The sequence below is a fragment of the Ostrea edulis genome, chromosome 4 (genome assembly GCF_947568905.1).
Source record: "Ostrea edulis chromosome 4, xbOstEdul1.1, whole genome shotgun sequence".
Classification (NCBI taxonomy): Eukaryota; Metazoa; Mollusca; class Bivalvia; order Ostreida; family Ostreidae; genus Ostrea; species Ostrea edulis.
In genome coordinates this window covers 74,691,981-74,719,791 of record NC_079167.1, presented here as the reverse complement: position 1 = coordinate 74,719,791, position 27,811 = coordinate 74,691,981, and the positions used below count along the sequence as shown (strand labels likewise).

The 27,811-nt window shown below is 35.9% G+C and overlaps 1 protein-coding gene across 1 annotated transcript; it reads left to right on the top strand.

Annotated features, from left to right (window-relative positions):
* The first annotated feature begins 418 nt into the window (after positions 1-418).
* On the top strand, positions 419-21,753 carry LOC130054319 (uncharacterized). The gene is made up of 21 exons (XM_056163778.1): positions 419-505; positions 895-1,015; positions 3,649-3,849; positions 6,619-6,752; positions 6,929-7,037; positions 7,280-7,440; positions 7,598-7,717; positions 7,887-7,998; positions 9,140-9,318; positions 9,598-9,702; positions 10,416-10,502; positions 16,201-16,324; positions 16,458-16,631; positions 16,904-17,128; positions 18,428-18,540; positions 19,672-19,741; positions 19,886-20,122; positions 20,314-20,556; positions 20,672-20,911; positions 21,156-21,245; positions 21,362-21,753. The coding sequence occupies exons 2-21, from the start codon at positions 895-897 to the stop codon at positions 21,487-21,489; spliced, it is 2,973 nt and encodes a 990-aa protein (XP_056019753.1). The 5' UTR covers positions 419-505; the 3' UTR covers positions 21,490-21,753.
* The last annotated feature ends 6,058 nt before the right edge of the window (positions 21,754-27,811 follow it).

Genomic DNA, 27,811 nt, shown 5'->3' with positions numbered 1-27,811 from the left:
GTATTTCGAACGTCGAATGAACCTTCTGGGCCTTCGTACATGTACTATACCCTTAGTGTTCAATTAAACTGGTTCTTAGCTTAGCTGATCAGAGCAAAGTCAATTACTCTTGTAATTATGTCATTCGTTAAATATTTAGAGTTGTTAGTCACAGAGAAGTAATTCTACAATAAGTAACTGAGTGATTCTGTATTGTAATATATAATGACAAGGGACTCCCGGTGTCTTCATAAGAAAATAAGCACCATAATCATGTGTTGTATAGGTAAAATCATCTGTATAAGCTTTAATATGAAATTCTACCGTAAATACATTTGATTTATCAATGGCCGTTAAGTAAAATACATTGTGTGCCTATGTTTACAGATAGAAGACGGGCGTTTCGTGACGGGTTGCTATCAGCATACTCTGATAAACCCGCTAAATGGGACCATAGTTCACTCCTCTCTATCCTCCCAGCTACTAGTTATATCTCAGTGACAATACCCTAAATCACCAGGGCAAGGTAGGATTTTATTTTTCATTTTCCTTCCTAAACCCCACCCAACGAAACAATTCAGGTTTTTAATTTTCGCGATATGTTTCTGTTAAATGTGCTTTGTAAGTAATTTGAAGTTTGTTTACGGGTGCATCTTTTATCGTTACAAAATCGGTAGATAAGAGCAGAAACTGTTGTCCTCTTTTACATTTGTATGCCGTGGTAAATCTTGACTCCATTGATAACTCCACATTATGTTCGTTCCATGGATATAATCTGAGTAAAATGACGAATAAACTGAAAAAATTCCTTACATGACCTCGTTTTGGTAAACCAGCATTGGAAATTCGGCATTTGAATCTACCGCTTGTGACGAAACTTAAACTTCTCTAATATCAATTTCTTTTTCTACTCAGATGAAACTCGAAGTTCTAGTGTCACTGCTGTTCCTCGTCACGTTCGTGACGTCAGATGACCCCAGTCTTTATACCTGTCATGTGGGTGTGAGAGCTCCTGGTGTTACACAAGCCCCCAATCGTAAGACGATATTTTATCTATCAAAACGTTGTTTTACAGGATTGATTAATCGATTGGCTGAAAGACGTTCCATTTATTAAATACAAATTTTGTTGTATGAATTAAATGCAGTGTAGTGTTACCCTTGGTGACACAAAACATCTTTTACCAAATTAGTGATTTATTCAATCGTACATTATTTATCCTTAGATAAACTACAAATTGTATTAGTACACAAAATAAAGATCCCTCCCTGCTCAATGGCCATAAGCGCCGAGCATAGGCCTAAATTTTGCAGCCCTTCACCGGCAATGGTGACGTCTCCATATGAGTGAAAAATTTTCGAGAGGGACGTTAGACAATGTTCAATCAATCAATATCATAAAGCCCACAAAGAATACAAATTATGAGAAGGGCAAACATGGACCTTAGTAATACCAGAGGCGAGATCAGGTGACTATGAGGAGTAAGTATACCCTTTGCCCGGTCACACCCCGCACGAGCCCTGTGCCTTGGTCAGGTAAACGGAGAAAAGTGAAGATAACGAACAGCGATCAATGTCATTATTTCTTTAAAGAATACAAAATTAAGAGTTGGGCAAACACGGACCCCTGGGCACACCGGAGGTGGGATCAGGTATATAGGAGGAGTAAGCATCCCCTAATATTAATAATTGCCATATTCAGAAACATTAAACATACCGACTTCTGTAATATGGTGAATTCATACGATGGATTTAATATTGGAAGCGAAGCAATGGAGGCAGAATTATAGACCTATTTACTTTATGATGACGATACCTGTTGTTTCCGGGCAACATCCATCACAGCCATGAGCGAGGCTGGTTTCCACGCCCTCTCTGTAACAATATCTTCTCTTACACACCTAGAGTCAAAAAGCAACCTACCTGCACTTCGTCTAAATCAGTGAGTTCAAATCACAGCCAATTAAATCGCTTGGTTTCGAATTTACTATCAACAAGAAAATGTATAGAACCCATAAGTATAGAGTACGTAAGTTTGCCGATGAAAAAAACACCCAAACAAATCAAATGGTTTACAAATCTACTTTGTATTCTATATAATCACGCATAATCTATCTATATTACTACCAAAGTTCATCCAGAAATTCCGTATACTTCCTAAGACATGCAGAAATTAATTCAGAAAAATGTCCCATTATCTATAGGTCGACTTTTAGCTGGGCCCTGGCTCAGTACAACTCACCAGAATGTTTGTGCATTGAATTTATAACATTAGATATTATTTAAGTTGAATTTCCTACCCCAATACATAAATTGAAGTCCGTAATAGCTCCAATCACTGAAAATTGTAAATCCGTTTGCACTCTCACTTATCAGTCCTTTTGACCGGTGCCACAATTTACCAAAAAAACCCCCCCAAAAAAACAAAGGATGAAAGGAATACTAATTCATTATGCTACATAAGTATTAAGCTCTTATTATATCAATAGCTATTTTCATCCAAACCACACTAACAGACAAATAATAATCTAGTTGATTTGGGTAGCTAGTGACGCCGGTTAAAATGGCTGCGATAAGTGAAAGTGCAGACGGTTTTACAATTTTCAGTCACTAGGAGCTATTACGGATTGATTTTATGAACTGGGGTAAGTAATTCAACTTAAAAAATGATATATAATGTTTCATATTCAAAATAAAAGCTTGTTGCATTGCTCAAGCATTTTGTTTAGTAGTACTGAGTAAGGGCCCAGCTAAACGTCGATCCAAAGATAATGGGCATTTTTCTGTAGCTGTTGTTCAGGAATTATATATATTTTTGTTGTTTGGTGATTATATAGATTTATTTAAGTCGCTGTTTGGTGGTTATATATATTTATTTTAGTGGTTAATATGATGCTTTTTACGGAAGCGCATCAATGCCACAATATTATTCACTGAATCGTTTCTTATATTTCTTTTGAAATTGACATCGCTTTCATCATACATTGAATAAATGTTTGTTGCAAACTAGTTCGATCCAGTTTTCTAGCACCACCTGTCTGCATATTCATTACCAAATATGGAGCGTCATCAAGGTCAAAGGATGCATTGGCTATCCCGTTTAACGTAAAAAATGGGTCAACCATTTGATATTTTAGAGCTTAATTCTTGTTTATATTTTTCAAAAAATACATGTAAATATAAACAATACAATGTCTTTCTTTGTTGTTTCATCGTGTGATGAAGGTAGCAATCATTGCATAAAAAATTTGCATAACCCGCTTACATGGGTGGGTCATGCATTTTTTCATTAATGTTAGCTACCTTCATCACCCGATGAATCAACAAAGAAAGCAGTTTCTTGTTTAATTGACAATTTTTAAGATTTATTTTCCACACTTTAATCAGTAAATTTACACTTAATCTGTAAAATTTACACTTTCATCTATACAATTTACACTTTTATCTGTAAAATTCACATTTTAATCTGCTAATCGTTTAATTGAAATGAAATGTGACGGCAGCAGGTCAACATGCCACTCGATGTTGACTGTTGGTCCTAATGATAATGGACTGCATGGTTATAATCCGGGGTTTTTCAGTACAATATTACATACAACATAATATCATGATAACACATGAAAACAATACATTGTATATACTTAATCGATATGTGATTTTCGATCTTCAGCTCCTCCTATGCCTTCATTAAATGGGGTCAATGCTTTCACCACAAAGATCGAGGCTGCAATTATTGAGACAAACACGACTGTGTCCGCGGAGGAATATTACGACTACAACAACAACAGAGCTGCCCTCTTCATGCTGCTGTCCGGCGATGTCTTCAAATTGATTTACGACTACAACACAAACGAACTTTTCTACGTCAACCGTGAGTTTTAATTAAGGTGGTTAGTCAGGTCCTCAGAAATGTACTGTGTGTAAAAGAGACTGTTTCGTCACGTCCTCAGAAATGTACTCTTTATAAAAGAGACTGTTTCGTCAAGTCCTCAGAAATGTACTGTGTAAAAGAGACTTTCCACTTTTTAAGATACATCATTGGGGAATACATTTAATACTGCAGTAATATTGATTGTATATTCGTATTTGCTCATGCAACACTTAAATCATTTAATGATTAAAATAAAGCATAGTTCAAATACAGGTGCCTCTCGATGGCTCGAACTTTGATCTCTCAAAGTGAAATCATGGTCCCGATTTTTTCTCTATATAAGAAAGCAAATTTACTATCGATCTCTTGAAAGTTCGATCTCTCGAAGTGAAGTTGGGTCCCGTAAAACACATTTCATTGTTTTTCACTCTCGATCTCTCGAAGTGGTGGTAGCATATGCCCACCGTTACACAAGCGTGTAATAATTTCCGCTTGGGCCTTACCTGGATTTTGTTGAATGCCGGAGGTGTAATTAGGTGTTTACATAGTTGAAACATCGCCGGTGCTTCTTTGTGGAGGTGACACACTTAAGTATATAATTGGCTAATTGGTCAGTTTACACCTTGCACTGGGGTTTCGAGTCGTGATGATTAAAATTATATATAATCCAACTATGAATGAAATATAGAATTTGTTTTGACGTGACAACGAAAGAGTAAGTTTGTTTTCTTTTACATAATTTAGAGATCTATAGACTGTTAAATTTCTCGAGTTTGTTCTTTGTGTAAAGTTAATCTAAAACATCGTTTTACTCGTTCGATAGAATTTTTGTTTTGGGTAAAGTGACATAACATTGTGCTCTGTTTAGTTTGCGATAGTAAACCGTCATCTGAACTTGGTTTTGTATGCCTATCTAAGCATGATTAAAGAACAAATAAATACATAAACTTTGAAATGTTTTTATTAATACAAAATAAGGTTTTTTATTTTGATATCAAAGTACCTGACGAATATGAAGGAAAACATGTCAAAACGATATCATATGATCTTGTTGGTATACATTTCCGGTTACTGTAAAATCTTAACCATACCGGCGGACCTTCAATTTCCGAATTTCGATCTCTTTTTAAATAAAAATAGAGTTATTGCCCTTGGATTCAATATTTTGAAACTTATCATTGATTATTCATCTATAACTTAGACTTTTGAAATAGTTTATTTTTAATAAGTTTTATCAAGGTCCCTTGAACTTCGAGTTATCGAGAGTCACATAATAATAATAATAATAATAATAATAATAAATTCTTTTATTTAGACAGGATAGCACAATTAGTACAAATGACTAGTTTACATTGTGGTCCTGTATAAAACATATTCACAGACAGGTAAATGAGAGAATAAAAAAATAGATATAACATAATATAAAATATATACATAAAATACACACACGATATCACTGGGGGGAAAATAAACACACACACACACATATATATATTTTATATATATATATATATATATATATATATATATATATATATATATATATACATACATACACACATACATACATATACACACACATACATATGCATACATACATATCATACCTACATATCACTTATTTGAGAAATAATGCTGCAAATATGCTGATTTAAAAGGTGTAATAGAACCACAGCTTCTGACAGACTTGGGCAACTGATTCCATAAAATTGTGAAGGATACCTTAAAAGACCGTTTATAATATTCAGTTCGAACTTTTGGTAAATATAAAATGTCACTATCGCTACTTCTTGTTCTGGAACTAACTTGGCTGATAAAATTAAAAACGTTCTGAACTTCATATATTCTGGTGTCATGTTATTAAGAACCTTAATAGCTGATTTAAAATACTTCTTTCACCAGTGTGGGACTGAAGTAATAAAACATGCTTATATCGAAGTGTTGGGAACGAACAATTTTGATTTGTTATAAATGTAATTCGTTATATCCATTAAGGTAACTCCATACTCGCAGTTTTATCTAATACAAGTTTAAAAAGTGTATTTATTTCCATTCACTAGAGTTAAAACTAATAAATTATCAAATAAAATACCTAGGTCATCACACTTTTTAAGATGCAAGACGTACATGTACATAAACAGAATCATATATCACCGTCAGAAAATTGAAGTTTTCCCTAAACAGCGTTATCAAAATGTCATACAAACTGGTTATGACGATATAATAGCATTCATAACAATTTCATGAAACTATCTTCACAAAAACATACAAAATGTATGTACAAATAAAGGAAATCTATCGCATAATAGACTTGATAAAGAAATCAATAAAAATAGAGTTATTGCCCTTGGATTCAATATTTTGAAAATTATCATTGATTATTCATCTATAACTTAGACTTTTGAAATAGTTTATTTTTAATAAGATTTTTACAATACCTATCAGAAAAGACTCCAACAAAATGTATGTTCCTATCATGCATAAATCTAAATAAATCATTGACTTTGCAAAATCTGATGACATCACAGGAGGGTGGAATTACTTTAAGTTCCTAAGAGGAGTAAGCATCCCCTGTCGACCGGTCACACCCGCCGTGAGCCCTATATAATATGTACTAACAGGAAATAAAAATCCTTTCGCTGTAAGGTTGAATTCATTATAATCGTGTTCGCCTTAACCGCCTTTTACAATTACAGACTTGAATATCTTTCTTGGTTAAAATATTCGTCAGAACAGACAAAATGTATGTTTCTTTTTCTTCTCTGTTAGCGGACTTGAGCTGTGAAACCCACAACCTTCAAAATGACACGAATAATGTATTCTTTGGGAACATAAAACTCTCCAACCATCTCCATGTCTTCAACACGCTGGACGCCCTACAGTTCGCCACCAATCAAGGACAGGTAACACATAATTCAGTCCTCAGTTATTTTTGTTTTTAATCTCATAATTAATATAAAATACTAATCACTCTGTACCTGTTTCTATACGTAATAAGAATACATTGTATTGTCTGAAATCATCTCAGTCAGTACAATGAAAGATGATTACAATCCATCGTAAAGCGTTGCTGTTTTAGACGTACATGGGTCAGACGACAGTCCGTGGCATTCTCTGTGACTACTGGAGGACGTGTTTGAATTGGCCTATGGTCAATTCCACATTCACACTGGACTTTTACTTCACAAGTAAACTCAGCTCCTCAGAATAAAAGCATTGCCGTTAAATTTTTTGCTATTTATGGTCTTTAACAATAATTACTGCAGAATGCACAATAATCAAAATAGTAATACCAATCATTCATTACAATTAAAACAATATTAATCATTCATAATTTTGCATATCTAAAGAGAATTAGTTTGCACAAGGAGAAAGTTTGATTGAATATACACATGTATAATTCTCGAGTCGAATTTTCCTACTTTTATAGATCCTAAATGGAACACTCCCTCTGGAATTTCTCAAGTTCCAGTCAGGGCGGAAATTTTCGGCTTCAGAACAAAGGGCAATGGACAACAACACAAGTTCCACCACGTGTACGATTACACAGAATTCCGTGTGGGACTTCCGGACGATACAACCGTTTTCGAAGTAATTTCACATACTTCCTAAGATAGTAGATACCAGAATGTGTAGGATTAATATTTAGTCATGTAATTATTAGAAATGAGTAGAGGGTGTACTGTAAATGTCAAAATCTTAATTCTTTGCCATAACTTTACAAAGTAATGTCCATTTTCCCCGATAGACGCCCTCCATGGTAGTATGTACCAACCGGAAACAGGTTCGTCCTCCACCACAGATAACGCAGGCATTCATCTACAGAGAGGAGATTGTTCCCAAGTCTGGAATCTCCACCACAGCTGATGTAAGAAAACGGTGTATATTCAAACGATTTCCAACATTTTGTGATATTTAATGTCCTTTGAATAGATGCAATGTTGTATACGGGACAACAGAGTATACGTACTGCAGTGTTTTATGTAATACTAAGCTCATTTCCTCGGCTATATGTAATATTGAGCTCATTTCCTAAGGTGTGGTACGACAAAAGTCTGAGATTAGTACGGTATGATTTCCGGCCACATAACAACGCCGCACCTTACTACAATACAGATGCAGCCACGGAAGTTCATGATTTTAATACAGGTAAATGTGGAACCAGTGGCGGTAGCTTGGTGGTTAGGACGCTCAAAGGAGGTACGGGTTCGAATCTCAATCTTGTCGCCGCGTCAAACTCAAGACGTCTGAGTGACTGTTCCTTCACCAAGTTCCCGTCATTAGAATTGAAAGTCACGGATCTTTCGGATATGACGTTAAAACAGAGGTCATTTGTCATGGTAGGCGTTGACACGATAAAGTACCATCCTTGCTACAGGCGTAAGCGTCATACCGCAAAAGTCTAAAGTGGCACCTGAACGAAAGCTGGTGACATCTACTACGAGTGAAAAATTCTAGAATGGGAAGCTTAATGATATACACTCTACTCTGGAAATATTGAAATTCAGGGGACCAACAAGAATTGTTCATTGTATCCACAGTTCAATGTAACCGATGTTAAACTATGTACATAATTTTATTGGAGATTTATCTTTACTTCAATATAACAGATAATTCAATATAAGCTATTTCTAAATAGATGAAGTAGACTGTACAAATAAAGCACAGTACGGGTAGTTATTAAATGTATATTGAATATGGAATATATATAGGGTAAAAACATCTTACTGTAAGTTTCAATTTCATTCACTTCCGAAATGAATGAATGATAATGTTTTCAAATCTTGAAAAGAAACAGTTTTTAACTCGTTACAAAAATTTGAATCACCGAGGACGGGAGGGGGGGGGGGGGGGTACTTAAGTAGCTATATCGATAATAATTGATTGTTTTTCTTTATGTCCCGTCGATAATTTTTCAACCATATTGAAACGTCACCAGCTGGAAGTGAAGTACAATAAATTTAGACCTAAATTTATCGCTCAGGGCCGTAGAAGTGATGGTTCCTAAACGGGACCTCCATTTCTAAGGTCATATCCGAAATACACATGATTCTCACTTCTAAATACCGAACGTTTTGCGAAGGAGTTATCATAACCTATGTTTATAATGTCTTAGGTTTCATGTGGCCATGACAGGAGTTGGGCTCGAACTCACGACTTCCGGGTTACGAAGTGAACGCTCCGCCACTGAGGTACCGCGACCGGTAGCTTTATCTAGAACACAATAGGGAATAATTTAATAGGGAATAATAAAGTATAATATATAATGTACCATTTTGAATGTTATTAGGTGTTGCCTATGCCATTGATCGGATTATGGCTAACTGTACAATTATACCCATCATGAACGCTTCCTTCGACGCATCTATCAATGTCAGCGTGGCCTCCAATCAGCAACAGTTTGTCCTCAAAATGAAGAGTCCACAAGATCTCTTTTACATTGACAACAATTACACATACGCCGGACAGGTACCACCGTTATTCTCTTTTGTACGCACGCTTTGACAGTAGGCGACGCTAGTATAGCGCCATTGATAGTTAAAATGTATTAATTAATCTTCTTTAATTCATCGTTCAAATACCATATTGCACTTGTAATTTCAGGAACTTTTTCATCATTTGAGTAAAACAATTATTATATTTATTTTTTCTCTACGAATAATGCATGGATGATCCTCATATGAGATTACATGAATTTCACAACTCACAAAGGAAACAAAAGTTATCTCAGAATCTGTTCTGTTGCAGAGATACGCCCGTGGTCAGCAATGTGACGTCTTCATCAGAAAGAGATCGGACTTTATGATGAGTGGAGTAGCAATCAACGCCACCTTAGAGTTCTACTTCCTCTCGGTATTTCGTTTTCTTTTGTTCTGTACTTCCTCTCGGTATTTCGTTTTCTTTTGATCTTGTTTTCTACTTCCTCTCGGTATTTCGTTTTCTTTTGATCTTGTTGTCTACTTCCTCTCGGTATTTCGTTTTCTTTTGGTTTTCCTTTGATCTTGTTGTCTACTTCCTCTCGGTATTTCGTTTTCTTTGATCTTGTTGTCTACTTCCTCTCGGTATTTCGTTTTCTTTTGATCTTGTTGTCTACTTCCTCTCGGTATTTCGTTTTCTTTTGATTTTGTTTTCCACTTCCTCTCGGTATTTCGTTTTCTTTTGATCTTGTTGTCTACTTCCTCTCCGTATTTCGTTTTCTTTTGATCTTGATGTCTACTTCCTCTCGGTATTTCGTTTTCTTTTGATCTTGTTGTCTACTTATGTCGGTAACTATTTTCTTTTGTTCTTTACTTCCTATTGTTAATTCATCTTTATTTAATCTCATTTTCTTTTAATCCATTCAAATTGAATTATAAAGAAGAGTATTATAATTTTTTCCCCACTGGGTTAGGGGAAGTATGAGAGACCCTAAAAATCAATATATATTCATGATACTATGTTTACAATTCATCGATAGTGGAAATGAAATGACAAAACTTACTTTATCTTCAATATTACATTTTGTAACATAGTGAATTTTATTTCGACTTTTCAATCCATCATCACATTTTATGTTTGTACTACAGAAAAATCAAATACAACTGAACAATGATGGGATGGTGGTATCTCAAGCAAGTGATATTCCTATTCAACTGAATGTCAACATTCCCAGTGTGAGTATCAGTAATTACCTCGCCCTGTATGAATATAATTACCGTGTACTGTAGAAATATCAATAATTGCCTCATCCAGTATGAATATGATAATTACCGTGACCTGTAGAAGTATAAGTAATTACCTCGTCCAGTATAAATATGATTACGGTGCCCGGTAGAAATATCAATAATTACCTCGTCCTGTATGCATATGATTATCATACCTTGTAGAAGTATCAGTAATTACCTCGTGCTGTATGAATATGATAATTACCATGCCCAGTAGAAGTATCAAAAATTACCTCGTCCAGTATGAATATAGTTATCATGCCCCGTAGAAATATCAATAATTACCTCATCCTGTATGGATATGATAATTACCGCGCTCTATAGAATTATCAGTAATTACATCGTCCTGTATGAATATGATGATTACCGAGTCCTAACCGAGCCCTGAAGAACTATCAGTAACTATCGTTCCCATTCTGAGTATCAGTAATCATCGTTCCCACTTGGAGGGTCAGTAAATGACGTGCCCCAGGTGAGTGGAAGAAGTATCCGTGTCATGTTTAGTGTGAGTAGCAGTAAGTATTGTACCTAATGGAGTAATAATCAGTATTTCCCGTTAGAGTATCATTATGTACCGTGCTCAGCTTGTAGATAAGAAATAACCCTGTCTAGCGTAAAATTACTGTTGTAAGAGTATAACTTATTAATATACTAAATTATGGTGTCAGTAATTACCATTCCTTGCATAAGTTACGGCAATTACCAGACTGAGTGACGTGAGTGTTGAAAAAGAATATTACATATTACAACGAGGACCTCAAATCACTTATTCTAAAAGGTCCTAAATACAGAGAACCTCGGTCTTTTAATTGGCGACAGAACTTCATCTCTATTATGAGTTCTGTCGAAGATTATGCTAGACGATGGGCTAAATATGAAAAAGAACTCGATACATTGTCAGAATGGGTTAAAAGCATAAGAGGGATATTAAAATCCCGCATTAGACATATGAAAACACAAGTACGTACCATCTATCCTTCTGTGTTTAGTAAACCAGAAGTGATAAAAGAATTAAATAGGTTACATGAGGAATATGTTTTGGTTCCAGTTGACAGAGCTAGTAACAACATTGTCTTTGTTTGTAAGGCTCATTATTACAACTGTATTTTAAACGAACTTGGCATTAATTCCACTTTTGGTAATCATACTTATACTCCAACTGCCCTTTCAAAAGATGAAATTCTTCAAAACCATGCTTCAGTTTTAGACACATTTAATATCCCAGTCAATGGGTCGAATGAATATGAGTTACCGTACCTTTACTGGATTCCTAAACTACATAAAAACCCTTACAAACAAAGATACATTGCTGGATCCAGTAAGTGCTCTACCAAGCCCCTATCTTTGTTTCTCACGAAAATATTAACAGCTGTGAAGGAGAAACTTCAAACTTACTGTGCGACTACATATGCCAGAAGTGGTGTTAATCAAATGTGGATTCTAAAACAATTCTAAAGAACTTTCAGTAAACTTGAAATCGCAGACTTTTTCCCAAATCAATAACATTAAAACCTATGACTTTTCAATACTATACACGACCATTCCTCACGCTAAATTAAAGACTAGACTTTTTGACATCATAAACAGTTGCTTCTTCAACGAAAACGGAAAACGGAAATATTCATATCTAGTGATCAGTCATTATAAAACTTACTTTGTTAAACACCACCCTGATTCCACGCACAAGTACTCTGAAGTTGAAATAAAAAAATATGCTAGAGTTCCTCATTGACAATATCTTCGTGGTCTTTGGTAATCAGGGCTTCCAAAAGTCTGTTGGAATTCCCATGGCCACGAATTGTGCTCCTTTGTTAGCTGACCTGTTTCTATATTCATAAGAAGCAGAATTTATTCAAAAACTTCTACGCGAGAAGAAAAAATATCTCGCTGTGGCCTTCAATTCGACATTTAGATATATCGATGACGTTTTGTCTATTAACAATAATAGCTTTCATTCATATGTCGATTTGATATATCCCTGTGAGCTCGAAATAAAGGACACCACAGAGTCGTCCACTTCTGCTTCATACTTAGATATTTTATTGAAAGTAGACATTAACGGCAAACTGACAACTCAACTGTATGACAAACGGAGAGATTTCAGTTTCTCCATCGTCAACTTCCCATATCTATGTAGCAATATTCCATTATCACCTGCATTATGGTGTTTATATATCTAAACTCATTCGATATGCAAGAGCTTGTTCTGCGTATAGTCAGTTTTTAAATCGAAGTAAGCTACTGACAAACAAGTTGATGGTACAGGGGTTTCAACAGTCTCGATTGAAGTCAGCATTTCGGAAATTCTATGGTCGTTATAACGATCTAGTTTGTCAATACAACCTCGCATTGGGTCAAATGCTATCTGATGTGTTTCATACCGATTGTTAAGCCGTTCTTGGCACACTGATTTTGACTGCGGATAACTCCGTTTACCTGATCAGGATATAGGGCTCACGGCGCGTGTGACCGGTCAACAGGGGATGCTTACTCCTCCTAGGCACCTGATCCCACCTCTGGTGTGTCCAGAGGTCCGTGTTTGTCCAACTATCTATTTTGTATTGCTTATAGGAGTTATGAGATTGATCACTTCTTCACCTTGCATTTATATTTCTCGACCTCGGAGGTTATCCTGCAACATACATGAAAACGTGAAAAGTGCACGACGGACAGATTAGAAAACTTTTACTTGAACTATGTTTGCAAGTAGATGGCAATATACGATTCTATAATTGGTATCTTTTTCAAAGAACTAAGTTCGTTTGGTATCGTATTTGGCCCCCTGAATTATTCAAAAATGAAGTACATGTTGAATCAAACTTCTACATTGCAAAATACTGACGGAGATACACTTGTCTCAAAATTAAAACGAAACTTTGAAAATGTGTTACATTTCTACTACATTGACGTAGCCAAAATACGTACGGAACACAAATTTCCGGAAAATTTCATAAAATTTAACCACTTTTAAAGATATTTGAATAGGTCCGCATAATATCACCACTTTAAAATTTTCACACGTAAAAGATCTATGTGTAAGCATTTCACATAAAAAAAAATACGATGGTGATATTTTGCGGACCATACTTATTTCTTATTTTACGTTCATATTTTTAGCGTTTTTACAGCATGGAAATACACGTCATGTTTATGGATGTTGTTATATAGGTGTTGTTACATAAGTTTACCTATATTTTGATTACAAAAGAAAATATATTCGTCTAACACCGCATTAAATGATAAAATTCCTAACATCAATCTAAAGGGGCAATGTCACGATACGATATTTACATGTCTTCCCTTGTGTTGTGTATTATATTAATCATGCCATCTTACTTCCGTCCCTGTAACTAAGCGACATTTACACTGGTTTGGAATACTTTGATATCAATTACTTTTAATCAATGGAAATTGCATTATATGAAACATTTTGCCAAATACAAAATGCTACTTTTTCTTATTAATCTACATAGCTAAATGCGTGGCAGAGCACGAGGCCGATTTATACATGTATTTCGGTATATAGACGTCACTTCTCAAAAGTGACAGACGTCACTTAATTCTCAAAAGTGACGTCACAATGGGTTGATAGATCATTTAGTCAACTTACATACTACGTTACCTCAGCCGGTAGTGTAATGGAAACGACCAATATTAAGATATTAAGTAAACAAAGATATTTTTTTTTAAATTTAAAGTAGAGATATTTCAATATAATTCTTATCTACTTTTAATTTAAAGGATATCAATAGCATTGAACATTACAGTGCATATGCCGTCGTGCGAAACGACTATATATAGGCCTAAGTCTATATCTGCAGCATTTGTATTCTTATAATTTTCCAATTACCCCAGTATTCGTAACGTGTTACCCTTTCGTGAATGTAAGTATATTAGCTATTTTATTATAGACACATAGGATTGTTTTTTCAAGGGGGAGCCGGAGAAGTGGATTTCACTTTGTCTAAAAATAATACTTGTAAAATTGAAACAAAAAGCCAACATGGTCTTCAAAATCCTAATTTGTGGTGGGGGGGGGGGGGGGGGTGACAACAAACTGCTGGATAATACAAACCTTTGACTGACGGTATTATATATGGTAGTGAATTGTCATAAAAGAATTTACTTTTGTACAATTTAAACTGTCACTACTTCATTCATCATTAGAAACTGACCGAACAGGACTAAATCAGGCATGTAGCAAGAAGGGGGGGGGGGGGGGGCTGACTTAAGGTACGATCCTCTCCCATGCAGACTTCGGACGCGGTATGAGACGATAATACTGATTTATAATTCAAACTGTTTCAATTGCGAAAATACCAATGCATTGAAAGATGTGCTGTATATAAAGAAGTATTTATGATATATTTTTTTTAAATAGATACACGTGCATATGCTAAAATCTTGAATCTTAAAATCCCGCAAGATTATTTTTAGTTATATTCTTTTCATTGTGATAGTGTTGAATACGTGTGCTGTACATTTTCAATCCCAATATCATGTGTGGTTTTTTTTTTTTTAATTCCAAAACATTTTAATATTTCTTCTCACATTACTTTGAATGAATTTCATGTTCTTTTCACTGTATCCAATGTGGCATCGTTTAGTGTCTTCGCTGAGCTGAATACACCTTTAGTGTTCTTGGGGGGGGGGGGGGGGGTGAACATGGTGTGTATATACACATAAGTATAGTTTCATGTACCCAATCACCATACATACAACTGATATTCATTTAATTCATATTTAAACAATGCAATTTAATCCAAATGTAAAGACACAAACATGTGCTGAATGATAAAATTAATTGAATATGGGTTACTCTATCATTACTAAATACCGTTACACAAATGGTCATTCAAATCGTAGCACCCGTCACATTGAATCATTTACAATTCATAAAAACTTTCGGAGTGAGTCAATTAAACTTTTCAAATAATAATCACAGTCCACTGATACGGCACGCTATGTAATAACGAGACGGTCCCGGAATCGGCCTAAAAAGGTACAGTCACCGCAATCGGTTGCAAAGCGTTGCACGAATGACGACGCTGTGTACCAAAAATTATTGTTACACTGTGCATACCTTCGCCACTTATGCCACTGTATGTAACATACCCTCTCGTTATTGCATACCGTGCCGTACCAGTGCACTTTTATTTTTGCCAAAATAATAAGACATGTAGCCTTCTTGTTCATGACGTCGCATAACGTAACGTCAAAATAGCACAACGTTATCGTAAACTATACTGTATTAATGTATGTATTATATGAAAATAAAGCTTCTTACGGACATATGATAGTCATTTTATAAAAACATATACCTTATTAAAGAACTTTGAGGGATATCTTTTAATTTGAACACGGGGCCAAATTTGGCCCCAAACGTACCGTGTCCTTAGAAATTTAAATATGAGCGGATAAGGATTCGCAGATTGTGTATGAATAAAGAAATGGTATCCGAAAGTACACTGTAAACTGACACTATTGCGGACTGCGATATTAATCGAATGATCAGACCATCAACTTGTTTTTCAGTAGCCTGCCTCGATTTAAAAACTGACCATACGCAGAACAAGCTCTTGCGTATCGAAGCAGTTGAGTTTGTAATATTGCATTGTGTATAACCGAGTGGATATATTCTTTATAGATTCACTACTCTGTGACGTACAGTATTTATAACTACGATCCTGAAGAACCCGCCATTAACAGCTATGACGTCAGCACATGTTACTCTGTCGACAAGAAAATGGGATTCAAAGTGACTTTTTATGGTCAGTAAAATGCGTCCTTTTATAGTAGTTAAGGAATGTCATGGTCGGATTTACATGTGTTGCAACATGTTATTTTTAGTCACGAATACATTCGGATTTTGCGATAATTTAACCATTGACTATTTGCTTTAAGGAACGTTTGACGCCACAGTCAGAACCTACAAAGATATCTTCCTCTATCAGTCAATCTCAGTGGCAGCCAATGCAGCAGGAGTTACTCCCCTTAGAATAGCCAAGCCAAGTTTCCATATGGAGTCTGGCAATGCTTATTTCATCGCCACCCTCCTGGACAGAGCCCCTGTACTACGTACGTGGTTGAAGCTATCTCTCTACATGTAACGTACACGCAGTTTTACTCATATGATAAAATAATTTTATTGGAATGAAATACATGGAACTGATCATTGGTTGTCTTTGTGTACAATGTTTCCTTATTTTATATCGATTTTAGTTTCACAGTAAAAATTCACTTAAAATTTTCTCTCTAGAAATGAAGGTGAACATATTTCCTTTCATCTTACAAACTTCATTTTCGTCTACTTACAAAGACAATATGTATCTATGGTATTATCCTTACAGAGCGCTACCGGAAGATACCAGGTCACGTGGTACAATACAATAATGACGCAGTGATACAGAACATTCGGACCCCGGATACGTGTGCAGATCTCTGTAATAGCAATCCGAACTTTACCTGTAACAGCTTTGAATACTGTTCCACGTCTAAAGTGTGTACCCTCAGCAAGATCCACACCTCGGACGGACACATGGTCAGCTCCACGCAGCAGTGCGACCTTTATGACCGTATGTACTTATACATATAATTTTGGGCACTTCCTTATTTCAACCTGAATAATTTAGAAATAATTGGGTAACTTCTACGAAATCTCTTTTAATGTTCTGGTTCCTAGGTTCTGTGTTTATACCGATATCATATAATTACGTTTTTCCGTTCTCTCTCTCTCTCTCTCTCTCTCTCTCTCTCTCTCTCTCTATGTAACTATAATTTTAACATGTAACAATGAAACATCAACAAAAACTGTCTGAAGAGTCCTAGCAGGAACTTGATTATTATGTGATCATTTTCGATTTTATTCTTTTAAATTAAATATATATACACTGTATATATATATATATATATATATATATATATATATATATATCACTATAATCCAACAACACTCAACATCCAAAGTGTCGGATCTAATAGTAGATACATGTATGAGGTCAAATAAAAAAGGATATAAAAAGCACTAAAAATGCAGTTCAGATCTGTCTTGGCGCTCGATTGTATATTGTTTAACGTCCCTCTCGAGAATATTTCACTCATATGGAGACGTCACCACTGTCGGTGAAGGGCTGCAAAATTTAGGCCTATGCTCGGCGCTTACGGCCTTTGAGAAGGGAGGGATCTTTATCGTCACCTGCTGCGACACGGGGCCTTGGTTTTTGCGGTCTTATCCTAAGGACCGCCCCATTTAGTCGCCTCTTACGACAAGCAAGGGGGTACTGAGGACCTATTCTAACCCGGATCCTAACGGGACTTGGCGCTCGATGGGAACATACTTTTCTATTGCCACATATTACACTCAATAATTTTAATATGTAGACGTTTAGTTTGTTATCAGCTTTTGTAATTTAGTTGTAGTTTTCTTTTCTATGTAAATATTCTATCGTCCTGAGGAAGGGACAGGTTGTCCTTGAAAATTTGACAATTCACTATTGGTCGTGTCGTTGGTCATTTTTAGTGCTTTAAATATATATACATACACACACACACACACATATATATATATATATATAATTCTTAAAAGAAATAGAATAAACAGTACAAAAAGTTAAAATTTTAACGCAAGCGCTTTCATTTTATAAAATAGATTAAAATGTAACGCCTGAGGATTATAAAATGTAAGCGCTTGCGTTAAAATTTTAACTTTGTGTACTGTTTATTCTATTTCTTTTAATATCTTATACCGGACACTGTGATGGTTTTAAATATATATAAATCTTTACGTACTCCAAGTATATGTAACGTTCAGTTCTTGATTGATTGTTTCGATGTTTTTGTGTACTTTGTATATGCATTAATAATTCGCTCTGTAGGTACGTTGGGAAGCAATGCGTATGTTGAAGTTCCACTGTTAGACGCTTGGCAGAATCTCAGAAACAGTGTGATCAAGAAGCTCTTCCAAGTTAGCATCAAATACGACAAGAACGTGAGTTGGACATTGTTATCTATTATCTCACCCATTTCACGGCTTGTTTCAAGGCTAGACTTTTTATCCTGTTTAACGATAGGAGAGTCAGTTTATTGATGGTACATGTATATTGTTTAACGTCCTGCTTAAGAATTTTTCACTCAGATAGAGACGTCACCATTTCCGGTAAGAGGGTGCAAAATTTAGGTCTATGCTCGGCGCTTACAGCCCCTGTGCAAGGGATTTTTATCTTGCCACGCCTGCTGTGACACGGGGCCTCGGTTTTTGTGGTCTCATCCGAAGGACCGCCCTGTTTAGTCGCCTCTTACGACAAGCAGGGGGTATTGAGGATATGTACGTAACAGCTTCATAGAATTCGAAAGCAGCTATAAAAAAACAACAAAACACACACACACACACACACACACACACACACACACACACAAAAACCTCCAATGAAACTGATATTAAGAAAAACACGAGTTTGATGAATGTTCTGTAGAATACAAAAAATATTAGGGTTTCATACAGACCATTCAACATCGTGATTTGAAATACTGCATTCCAGAAGTATTATAACATTACTGTTGGAGATCTTTCACGTTTCAGATATAGTGCATGTTATTAGTTTTGGGTTATAGATGACTAAGGCTATATTGTAGTCAATTCTATTTCCACAGTAACATTTTAATGTGGACGAGAAATGAGGCGACGGTGTCGTAAAAAAGTATATATTTTATATACATTTGTTGACGACTTTAATTTATATGTGTTTACATTTTGTTTTGCAAATTGCCAATATAAATGATTGATTGATTGAATATTCTTTAACTTCCCTTTCGAGAATATTTCACTCATAAGGAGACGTCACCATTACCGGTGAAGGGTTGCAAAATTTAGGCCTATGCTCGGCGCTTACGGCTTTTGAGCAGAGAGGGATCTTTATCGTGCCACACCTGCTGTGGTACCGTACCTCGGCTTTTGCAGTCTCATCCGCAGGACCGCCCCATTTAGTCGCCTCTTACGACAAGCAAGGGGTACTGAAGACCTATTCTAACCTGAACGGGACGCCAATTTATATGATACTGTGTTTAAATATTATTGTTATTCAGTATCTTGGGTATCTTACACAAGTTTCTTGAATTTCAGAGTCAAGTATACACCGCCCAGGATATCGTCAATGATGTGGTGGACAGCCAAGATCTCCCTCCCTCAGCCAGTAATTAGTTTATCCGTGCAAAATCAAGACTTGAATCGATAAGATTTGTCTTTTTAACAGAATTAAAGTTAGTTATACTGTAATTATGTTTGGATACTGGAAATTACAATCGCATTTATAATTAATTTTGATCTCTATTTTCAGCTGCCTCATTGCAATCATTTAAAAGCATGCCCAATAGATACGTTCCTAATTTCGATGACACCGTTTTTACCCACCAGTCCATTGACGACTGCGCGCAGGCATGTGTGGACCAGACTTCCTTCGTGTGTCAGTCCTTCGAATATCAGCTGATAACAGGCACGTGTATTCTCTCTCATCTTCACCCAGACGAACATCCAGGGGCCATCAAGAACATCCAAGGAACAGACCTATACATAAGTAAAGAAGTCATAAATTATTTCATTAATGTTAACGATTTTGTAATTTCAAAGTGTGAATGAAAAGAGTTTCGCTGTAGATTAAGAAATTCTGCAAAAATATTTTTCTAAGTTTTTAAAATTCTTCAGTATTATGTATTATGCAATATACACACATGGTATTCATATTGATTGAATGTGTCCATAACAAAGGGGACTACACGAGTAAATTTACCAAGCTCCCAGGCCAGACCGTCCTGTCGTCCTCCAACGTGATCTACCAGCAAGTCTTCGACACCAACCAATGTGCAAAACTTTGTGACAACTACATGGGCTTCAACTGCAAGTCGTTCGACTTCTGTTTCGACATTGGCACATGTTTCCTTGGGAAAACCCACGTTCTCGATGTGCCTAAAGCTGATGTTATTTCCAATCCCATGTGCAACCATTATTCACGTACGTCATATTCTATCTTTAAAAAACTAACACACACACATGCACTTACACACTGCACTAAAACGCAGTGGATTTGTTGATTTTGAAGATTGGTCATTTATTCTATGTATTGTAGGGAACTACACAGAAGATTTCCAAAAGACGGCACGCCATACTATTCAGCTTGTGAACGACCGAATAGTCACCGGCGTGACCTTGGCTCAATGCGCCAAAAACTGTGTAGATATGGAGGCTGGAAGTTGTGCATCCTTTTCATATTGTGATCTGAAGTCCATTTGTCGTTTGAGTACGGCCTCATTGAAGAACGTTGGTCAAGTATCCGCAACACCTAGCGCCACCTGTGATATGTACACAAGTAAATGAAACGAATAATGCAGTGAGATTATTTTATCTTTGATGGATTGGACCTTGTTAAATTCTATTCTACGTTTTGCGACATTTGAGTCAAATATCAATAATCATTTGATTCTGAAATTTGAAATGACGAGAACAAAACCGCTAGTTACATGTACGTTGTGTAAATGTGGAAGTTAATATACAGTTCTGTCTGTCTTATGAAATATTCGCCCTTGATATACAACCTTCTACCGTCTTTGTAGGACAGTATTTTCCTGATGGCACAGGCTATGTCTCCAACCCTCAACAGTACTTCTCAACTAAATCTTCCTCCTCCTCAAATGTGTCTTCCAGTAAGTTGTTTTATTTTTTTCCCGTATCCGTTTTTTTTTTTTTTTTTTTTTTTTTTTTTTATTAAAGATTATGTTTGTGACATCCATCTGTAAATTGTATCAATATTTTCTTTTAGGTTCTGCTGTGGGTATAGCAGTTACTATGCTGATATTGGGAGTCATCTTCACAGTCGTCGGGATTTTTGTTTATCTCAGGAAAACTAACAAAAGATTGCAAGACATTAGACTACGAGCAAGTGATTAAGTACACCTCGCACAACGTTTTTCATCTCACAGTTAAATGAATCAATCCAAGTCTCCAAGTGCCGTATATGTTTTTATTTCACTTTGTGTGTTTCCATGGATGAATTGTGCACGTGCATCGGTATGGGGATCATTTTCTTTCAGCAGGTGAAAGTTTTATGGGAATTAGAACATAGTGAATACGTTTTGTGTCATACCCCCCAGAAATGTAAACTATTATAACATTCAATGTCACATCTATATTAAATGTAATTTATACAATATCCATACTTGTTGAAATCTTAGTTACTGTTCTCATGTTTTATAATTGTATGCACAAAGAATTTGATAGTAATTGCTTTTATGTTAACTGTATTCAAACTCGGAGCTTGTCGAGAGACAATCATGCTTGATTCAATAACTGCGTTTATTATACAACGGAAAGTAGAAAGATTTTTCTTTATTGTTGATGAAACCATGAACAAATAGCACTTATACTAGAATCTAATGTTTAATTACAAGTAATTGAGCTAGTGCATCTAATGCATTCACATAACTACGGATTTATGAATTGACTTGTTGAAGTTCCACAAATAACTTGCATGTGTGTAAAAGTTATCTCCATTTTTCAGCATAACCTTTTCTAAGTTACCTATAACTTATCTCCACCATCAAACATTTGTCTCCATTTTTGTACTGATTTCATATTACATGTAGATGGAGCGATGAATCCTCGCATTGATTCACGTTATAGTTGTCATTTTCTCCTATAACACTGGGACATTGAAATAGTGGCTACTAGCTGCAATAATGTAGCCCTCTCCACCCCCCCCCCCCTGACATTTTCGGGAGAGGGCTACAATTCAATAGGATCTTCATAATGGTGCAACATGTTTTATGAATAACCTGTAATAAGCTCCGTGTATTTGTCTTCAATGTTGTTTACACTAAAAAAGTACCAACTTTGCGCTTGGGTATGTCTAATAAAGGTGTTTTTCATTAAATATCAAATACAACATGCAAAATTCTTCGTCTGCTCCGCCATGCTTGTTATCATGAGATCTCGTAAGTTGATCTACCGAAAAACCTAAACATTGACAAACAGCACGAAAATTTAATTACTCGAGCCATTCCGACATAGAAAGGAAAATGATATGGTGGCAGAAAACATTTATACTCTGCGTTCGTTCGTTTTTTTAAACTTAATATCAAATTTAAACCTTTTTAATACCGACGAAATCGTTTTCCCCTCCGTACTCGTCCATTGATGTAAACACTACTTTATATGTGTATGCGCAAATAACTTGACAACCGGAAGTTCAACTTCAGCACATCAAACATGGCGCACAAATATTATGAATTAAGAAATTGGAATAAATCGAAATTGTTAAAAACAGTAGAATAGAGCCTCACAAATCTTGTTGTAAATCTATATATTGACTATTAACCTAAAATATCATTTTATTTACGTAAAGAAAGCCAGCATATGTTTAGAATGCATGATTAGAAATACCCCTCCCCCAAACAATTATTGCAACTAAGTGGCTAAATGTACGTCCAATATGAACATCAATGTATAAAGGTATACTCGTTACAGTAACTATAAGACACTTTCATTATAAACGCTAACTGTATCTCGTACAAAGCTTGTAAATCAGATCGTGTGGAAATGACAAACATATAAAGAAAATACAAGCAGATCGAGAATAGACAAGCAGATCGAGAAGAGACAAGCAAATCGAGAATAGACGAACAAATCGAGAAGAGACAAGCAAATCGAGAATAGACGAGCAAATCGAGAATAGACAAGCAAATCGAGAAGAGATAAGCAGATCGAGAAGAGACAAGCAAATCGAGAATAGACGAGCAAATCGAGAATAGACAAGCAAATCGAGAAGAGATAAGCAGATCGAGAAGAGACAAGCATGCAGAGAAGGGACAAGCAGGCAGGGAAGAGACAAGCAGGCAGAGAAGAGATAAGCAGATCGAGAAGAGACAAGCAGGCAGAGAAGAGACAAGCAGGCAGAGAAGAGCATGCATGTCCTATACTGCTCTACACATTTAACTCTAGACACGACAAAAGTCCGGAGTTTCGCCAACCCTTTTATTAAGGATACAAATAAACCCTTTACAAAAAAGATGGGATTTTATGTTCACAAGACATGCACCAACATTTACACTTGTAATTATTGTAGTTTATAAGATATTTCACCTGAAATCAAACAATCCCATGGGATTTTCACTCCCACTTGGGGGGATTTTCACTCCCACCAAAATCCCATGGGAGAAAAAATATAATTCCTCCCATAAGAAGATTTCCTTAAACATTACAATTATTCTAAATGAACCCTGTGCTTCCTCATCCCCGCAATGTAGTTCTTGTTCATCAGTGGCGGATCGAGAGGGTTGTACAGTGTAGTCACTCCACTTTACTTCCATAGCATTAAACAAAATTGGTCATTTTACCAGTTTGAGACATTCACCCCTCTTTGGGGCGGAATAGGCACAAACTTGGGTCGCAATCCACCCATCCTTTAAAAAATTTCTGGATGCGCCCTTGTCCGTGGAGAACAATACGTAGAGTGCACTTGTAAATATATTACCATTTTGTCTGTAATGATAAACAGGGTCTATACCATACCACCACCTAATAAAAACACGGGGGTGGTATGGTATAGACTCATTATTATCATTACTGACAAAATTACCGGTTCCTGTGATTAGACAAATATTGATTTATGTTCACAAAATAAAAATTATATCAAAATCTGAACCAGGAAAGTTTAAAAGTATGTCTGTTGGTTGGATGATATCTTGTATACAATATAAAAATTTCATAAGTTAACATCAACACTGTTCCAAGTATCTGATTTAAATCATTACTTCTTTTTACTGGTCACTTAGGCAAACAATTTATATTTCTATTTGTCTTGAAAATGAAAAATCTATCGTACCACTGAACCTGTTCATTAAAGGAAAATGATCAACTTCGCCCCAAAATCACAGATTAAACAGTGGAATATCTAAACCTTACCGTGTGTGTGTGGGGGGGGGGGGGGGGCTTTTTTGGTCAAGCAAAGGAGATATGGTTTTGGTATTAAATGGTAATGAAAATTGAAACATCCATACTTCTTCATTATATTAGCCCGAATAGTTAGAAATAATTGTCAAAGTGCACAAATGATCTTACAAAGTTTTGGCCTAAAAGCAAAATATGCTTGACCAGGACCATTTGGCTTAAAAGGTGTTTCAGGTGTTTTTGCCCAAAAATGTCACTAAGTTGATTTTAAAAGATTTGAGATGACCTTAGAAAAATTAACAAATTTTGCACTAATCAAAATTTATAATCCCTATTTTTAAAATATTTGAGTGGAGTATGAATGGTTGGTATGAGTATCCATTGTACACCTTACCTTTAAAAGTATATATTATGATGCACTTAATTTCTATTTGTACAATGGACAATGCTAATAAATAAACTTCCCATATTTATGTAGCAATATTCCATTATCACCTGCATATGGTGTTTATATATCTCAACTGATTCGATATGCAAGAGCTTGTTCTGCGTATAGTCAGTTTTTAAATCGAGGTAAGCTACTGACAAACAAGTTGATGGTACAGGGGTTTCAACAGTCTCGATTGAAGGCAGCATTTCGTAAATTCTATGGTCGTTATAACGATCTAGTTCGTCAATACAACATATTATTGGGTCAATTGCTGTCTGACGTGTTTCATATCGATTGTTAGGCCGTTCTTGGCACACTGATTTTGACTGCGGATAACTCCGTTTACCTGATCAAGATAGCGGGCTCACGGCGGGTGTGACCGGTCGACAGGGGATGCTTACTTCTCCTAGGCACTTGATCCCACCTCTGGTGTGTATTTGCCAAACTACCTACCTGTATTTTGTATTGCTTATAGGAGTTATGAGATTGATCACTGTTCGTTATCTTCACCTTCATGTTGCTGGATATAAGAATTTAGCTTAGATGGGTGGAATAGGATTTCATAGCCCTTGGGGTAGTGATATTTATGCCCCTCTTTGAAAAAGAGGGGGCATATTGTTTTGCAACTGTCGGTCTGTAGACCATGTGTTGTCCGCTCAATATCTTGAGAACCATTCACTTGATGATAATGATATTTCATATGTGGGTTGGTTATGAGTAGAAGAGGACCCCTAGTGTTTTTCAGGTCAAAAGGTCAAGGGTCAATATACTCTGGACATAGGAATATAATGTCCGCTCAATATCTTGAGAACCCTTTGCTTGACAGACATTAAACTTAGTACACTGGTATATCTTCAGGAGAAGATGACTCCTATTGATTTTGAGGTCACATGATCAAAGGTCAAGGGTCAAACTGGACATAGGAATATACTGTCTGTTCAATATCTTGAGAACCCTTTGCTTGACAGACATCAAACTTTGTACACTGGTACGTATTCAGGGGAAGATGACCCCTATTGGTTTTGAAGTCAAAGGTCAAGGGTCAACTTGGACATTGGAATATACTGTCCGTTCAATATCTTGAGAACCCTTTGCTTGACAGACATCAAACTTAGTACAGTGGTGTATATTCAGGAGGAGATGACTCCTATTGATTTTGAGGTCACATGGTCAAAGGTCAAACTGAACATAGTAATATACTGTCCACTCAATATCTTGATAACCCTTTTGCTTGACAGACATCAAACTTAGTACACTGGTACATCTTCAGGAGAAGATGACCCATATTGATTTTGAGGTCAAAAGTCAATTGTTGAACTGGACATAGTAATATATTGTCTCCTATATTTTAAGAAGTATTTGCTTGATTGACACCAAACTTGGTACACTGGTACAGCATAAAGAGTAGATGACCCCTATTGATTTTTAGGTCACATGGTCAATTTACTCTTGACATAGGAAGATATTGCCTGCTCAATATTTTGAATTGATGATACTACTATCAATTAAATGATGTGTATGTATAACCCTTTTCAATTTTGCACCATTGGGGGGGGGGGGATGTGTTTTACAAACATCTCTTGTTTTAACTAATACTCGCCTTTTGTATGTTATATGTTTAAGATAATTGTACGAAAGACGAATATTTTTTAAGCAATTATTTCATTATTACGAGAACAGGTTTCAATTTCTTGAGAAAATAATTCAAACTTAAGTTTGAGTTTTATTTTATTTGAACAGATTTAAGTCCAAGTTTTGACTAAAAGAGAAAGGCAACCCTAACCACATAGTTGCCTTTATGAGTAAAGTATCACTTAGTGATATCGTAATTGACAGTCTTTAACAACAAAAATCCTTGCTGAACAATTAAATCAATATTAATCTATCATGTATTTTAAATTACCCGTCGCTAAGAGACTGGTCATTGAAGTTTAATTTATGACGTCACACTGTCTGTTCCAGTTTATTTCATCAGCAGCACTGCAAACATGACAAGTCACGAACAGTTAAGTTTGGAGCCGTATAGATTTGAGCCTGTTCTTTCGCAAGAAGAAATTGAGAAAAGAAGACGTTCAGTCGAGTCGCAGACAAGGCAGACGATAAACGTTCTTCATACAAATGTCTTGAACCTCAACTTGTCATTACGCAAATGATGGATCCACAGTTTACGTAGTCGTTTCTTTTCAAATGACTTGGTTGGGTCAGGAATTTCGAAAAAATAACGTTTTTTCACATCTCCCCTTCGCATTAGTGTAATTAACTGCTTGCCAGGAAGGCATCAACCTATTTATTCGTAAGATCAACCACATGCACATCTTTGATGATCTCGCAGGTGCTTGGGTTCAGGACACCCCCCCCCCCCTCTGAATAATGAGTTGATTTAATTAATTTTTTGTTGAAAATATTTTTAATGCATGTCAACAACGTCTTGCCTACCCATAAAGTCCAAAATAAGCCCTTTTAAAAAATACCCTCACCGGTTATTATAAGTTCTGTTATAATAACGAGTGAGGGTATTTTTTTAAAACCAAGCACCTGTGGATGATTTTAAAGTCTCATAAAAACGGGAACAGACGGTGTGACGTCAAAATTATTGATTTTTGTGGTCTTGAATACAAAAGAGTTACACATCATGGCAGCCTCTATAGATCGCGGGAATTTCAATTTTTGACGTTTTCAAATTAGTACTGAAGCTTATATAGGCCATATATGAACATAATTGTATGACAAATCTTTATCATATGATTAATCCTATCATTTATCATATGGGGCCTCCATGGCCGAGTGGTTAGAGCATCGGGTTCGAATCCTGCTCGCGCCGGTAAGTGAGAAAGTTTCCCAGTTTACTTTCGGAAGGTCGGTGGTCTCTTCCCTGGTGCATTGTATCTGGGTTCT

What these genes read in the sequence shown, in the direction of transcription:
- LOC130054319 (XM_056163778.1), top strand. Translation starts at nt 895, where the DNA reads ATGAAACTCGAAGTTCTAGTGTCACTGCTGTTCCTCGTCACGTTCGTG. An exon ending in AGTTCATGATTTTAATACAG is followed by an intron (nt 7,999 to 9,139) that starts GTAAATGTGGAA and finishes GAATGTTATTAG; the next exon opens with GTGTTGCCTATGCCATTGAT. An exon ending in GCAGTGCGACCTTTATGACC is followed by an intron (nt 17,129 to 18,427) that starts GTATGTACTTAT and finishes TTCGCTCTGTAG; the next exon opens with GTACGTTGGGAAGCAATGCG.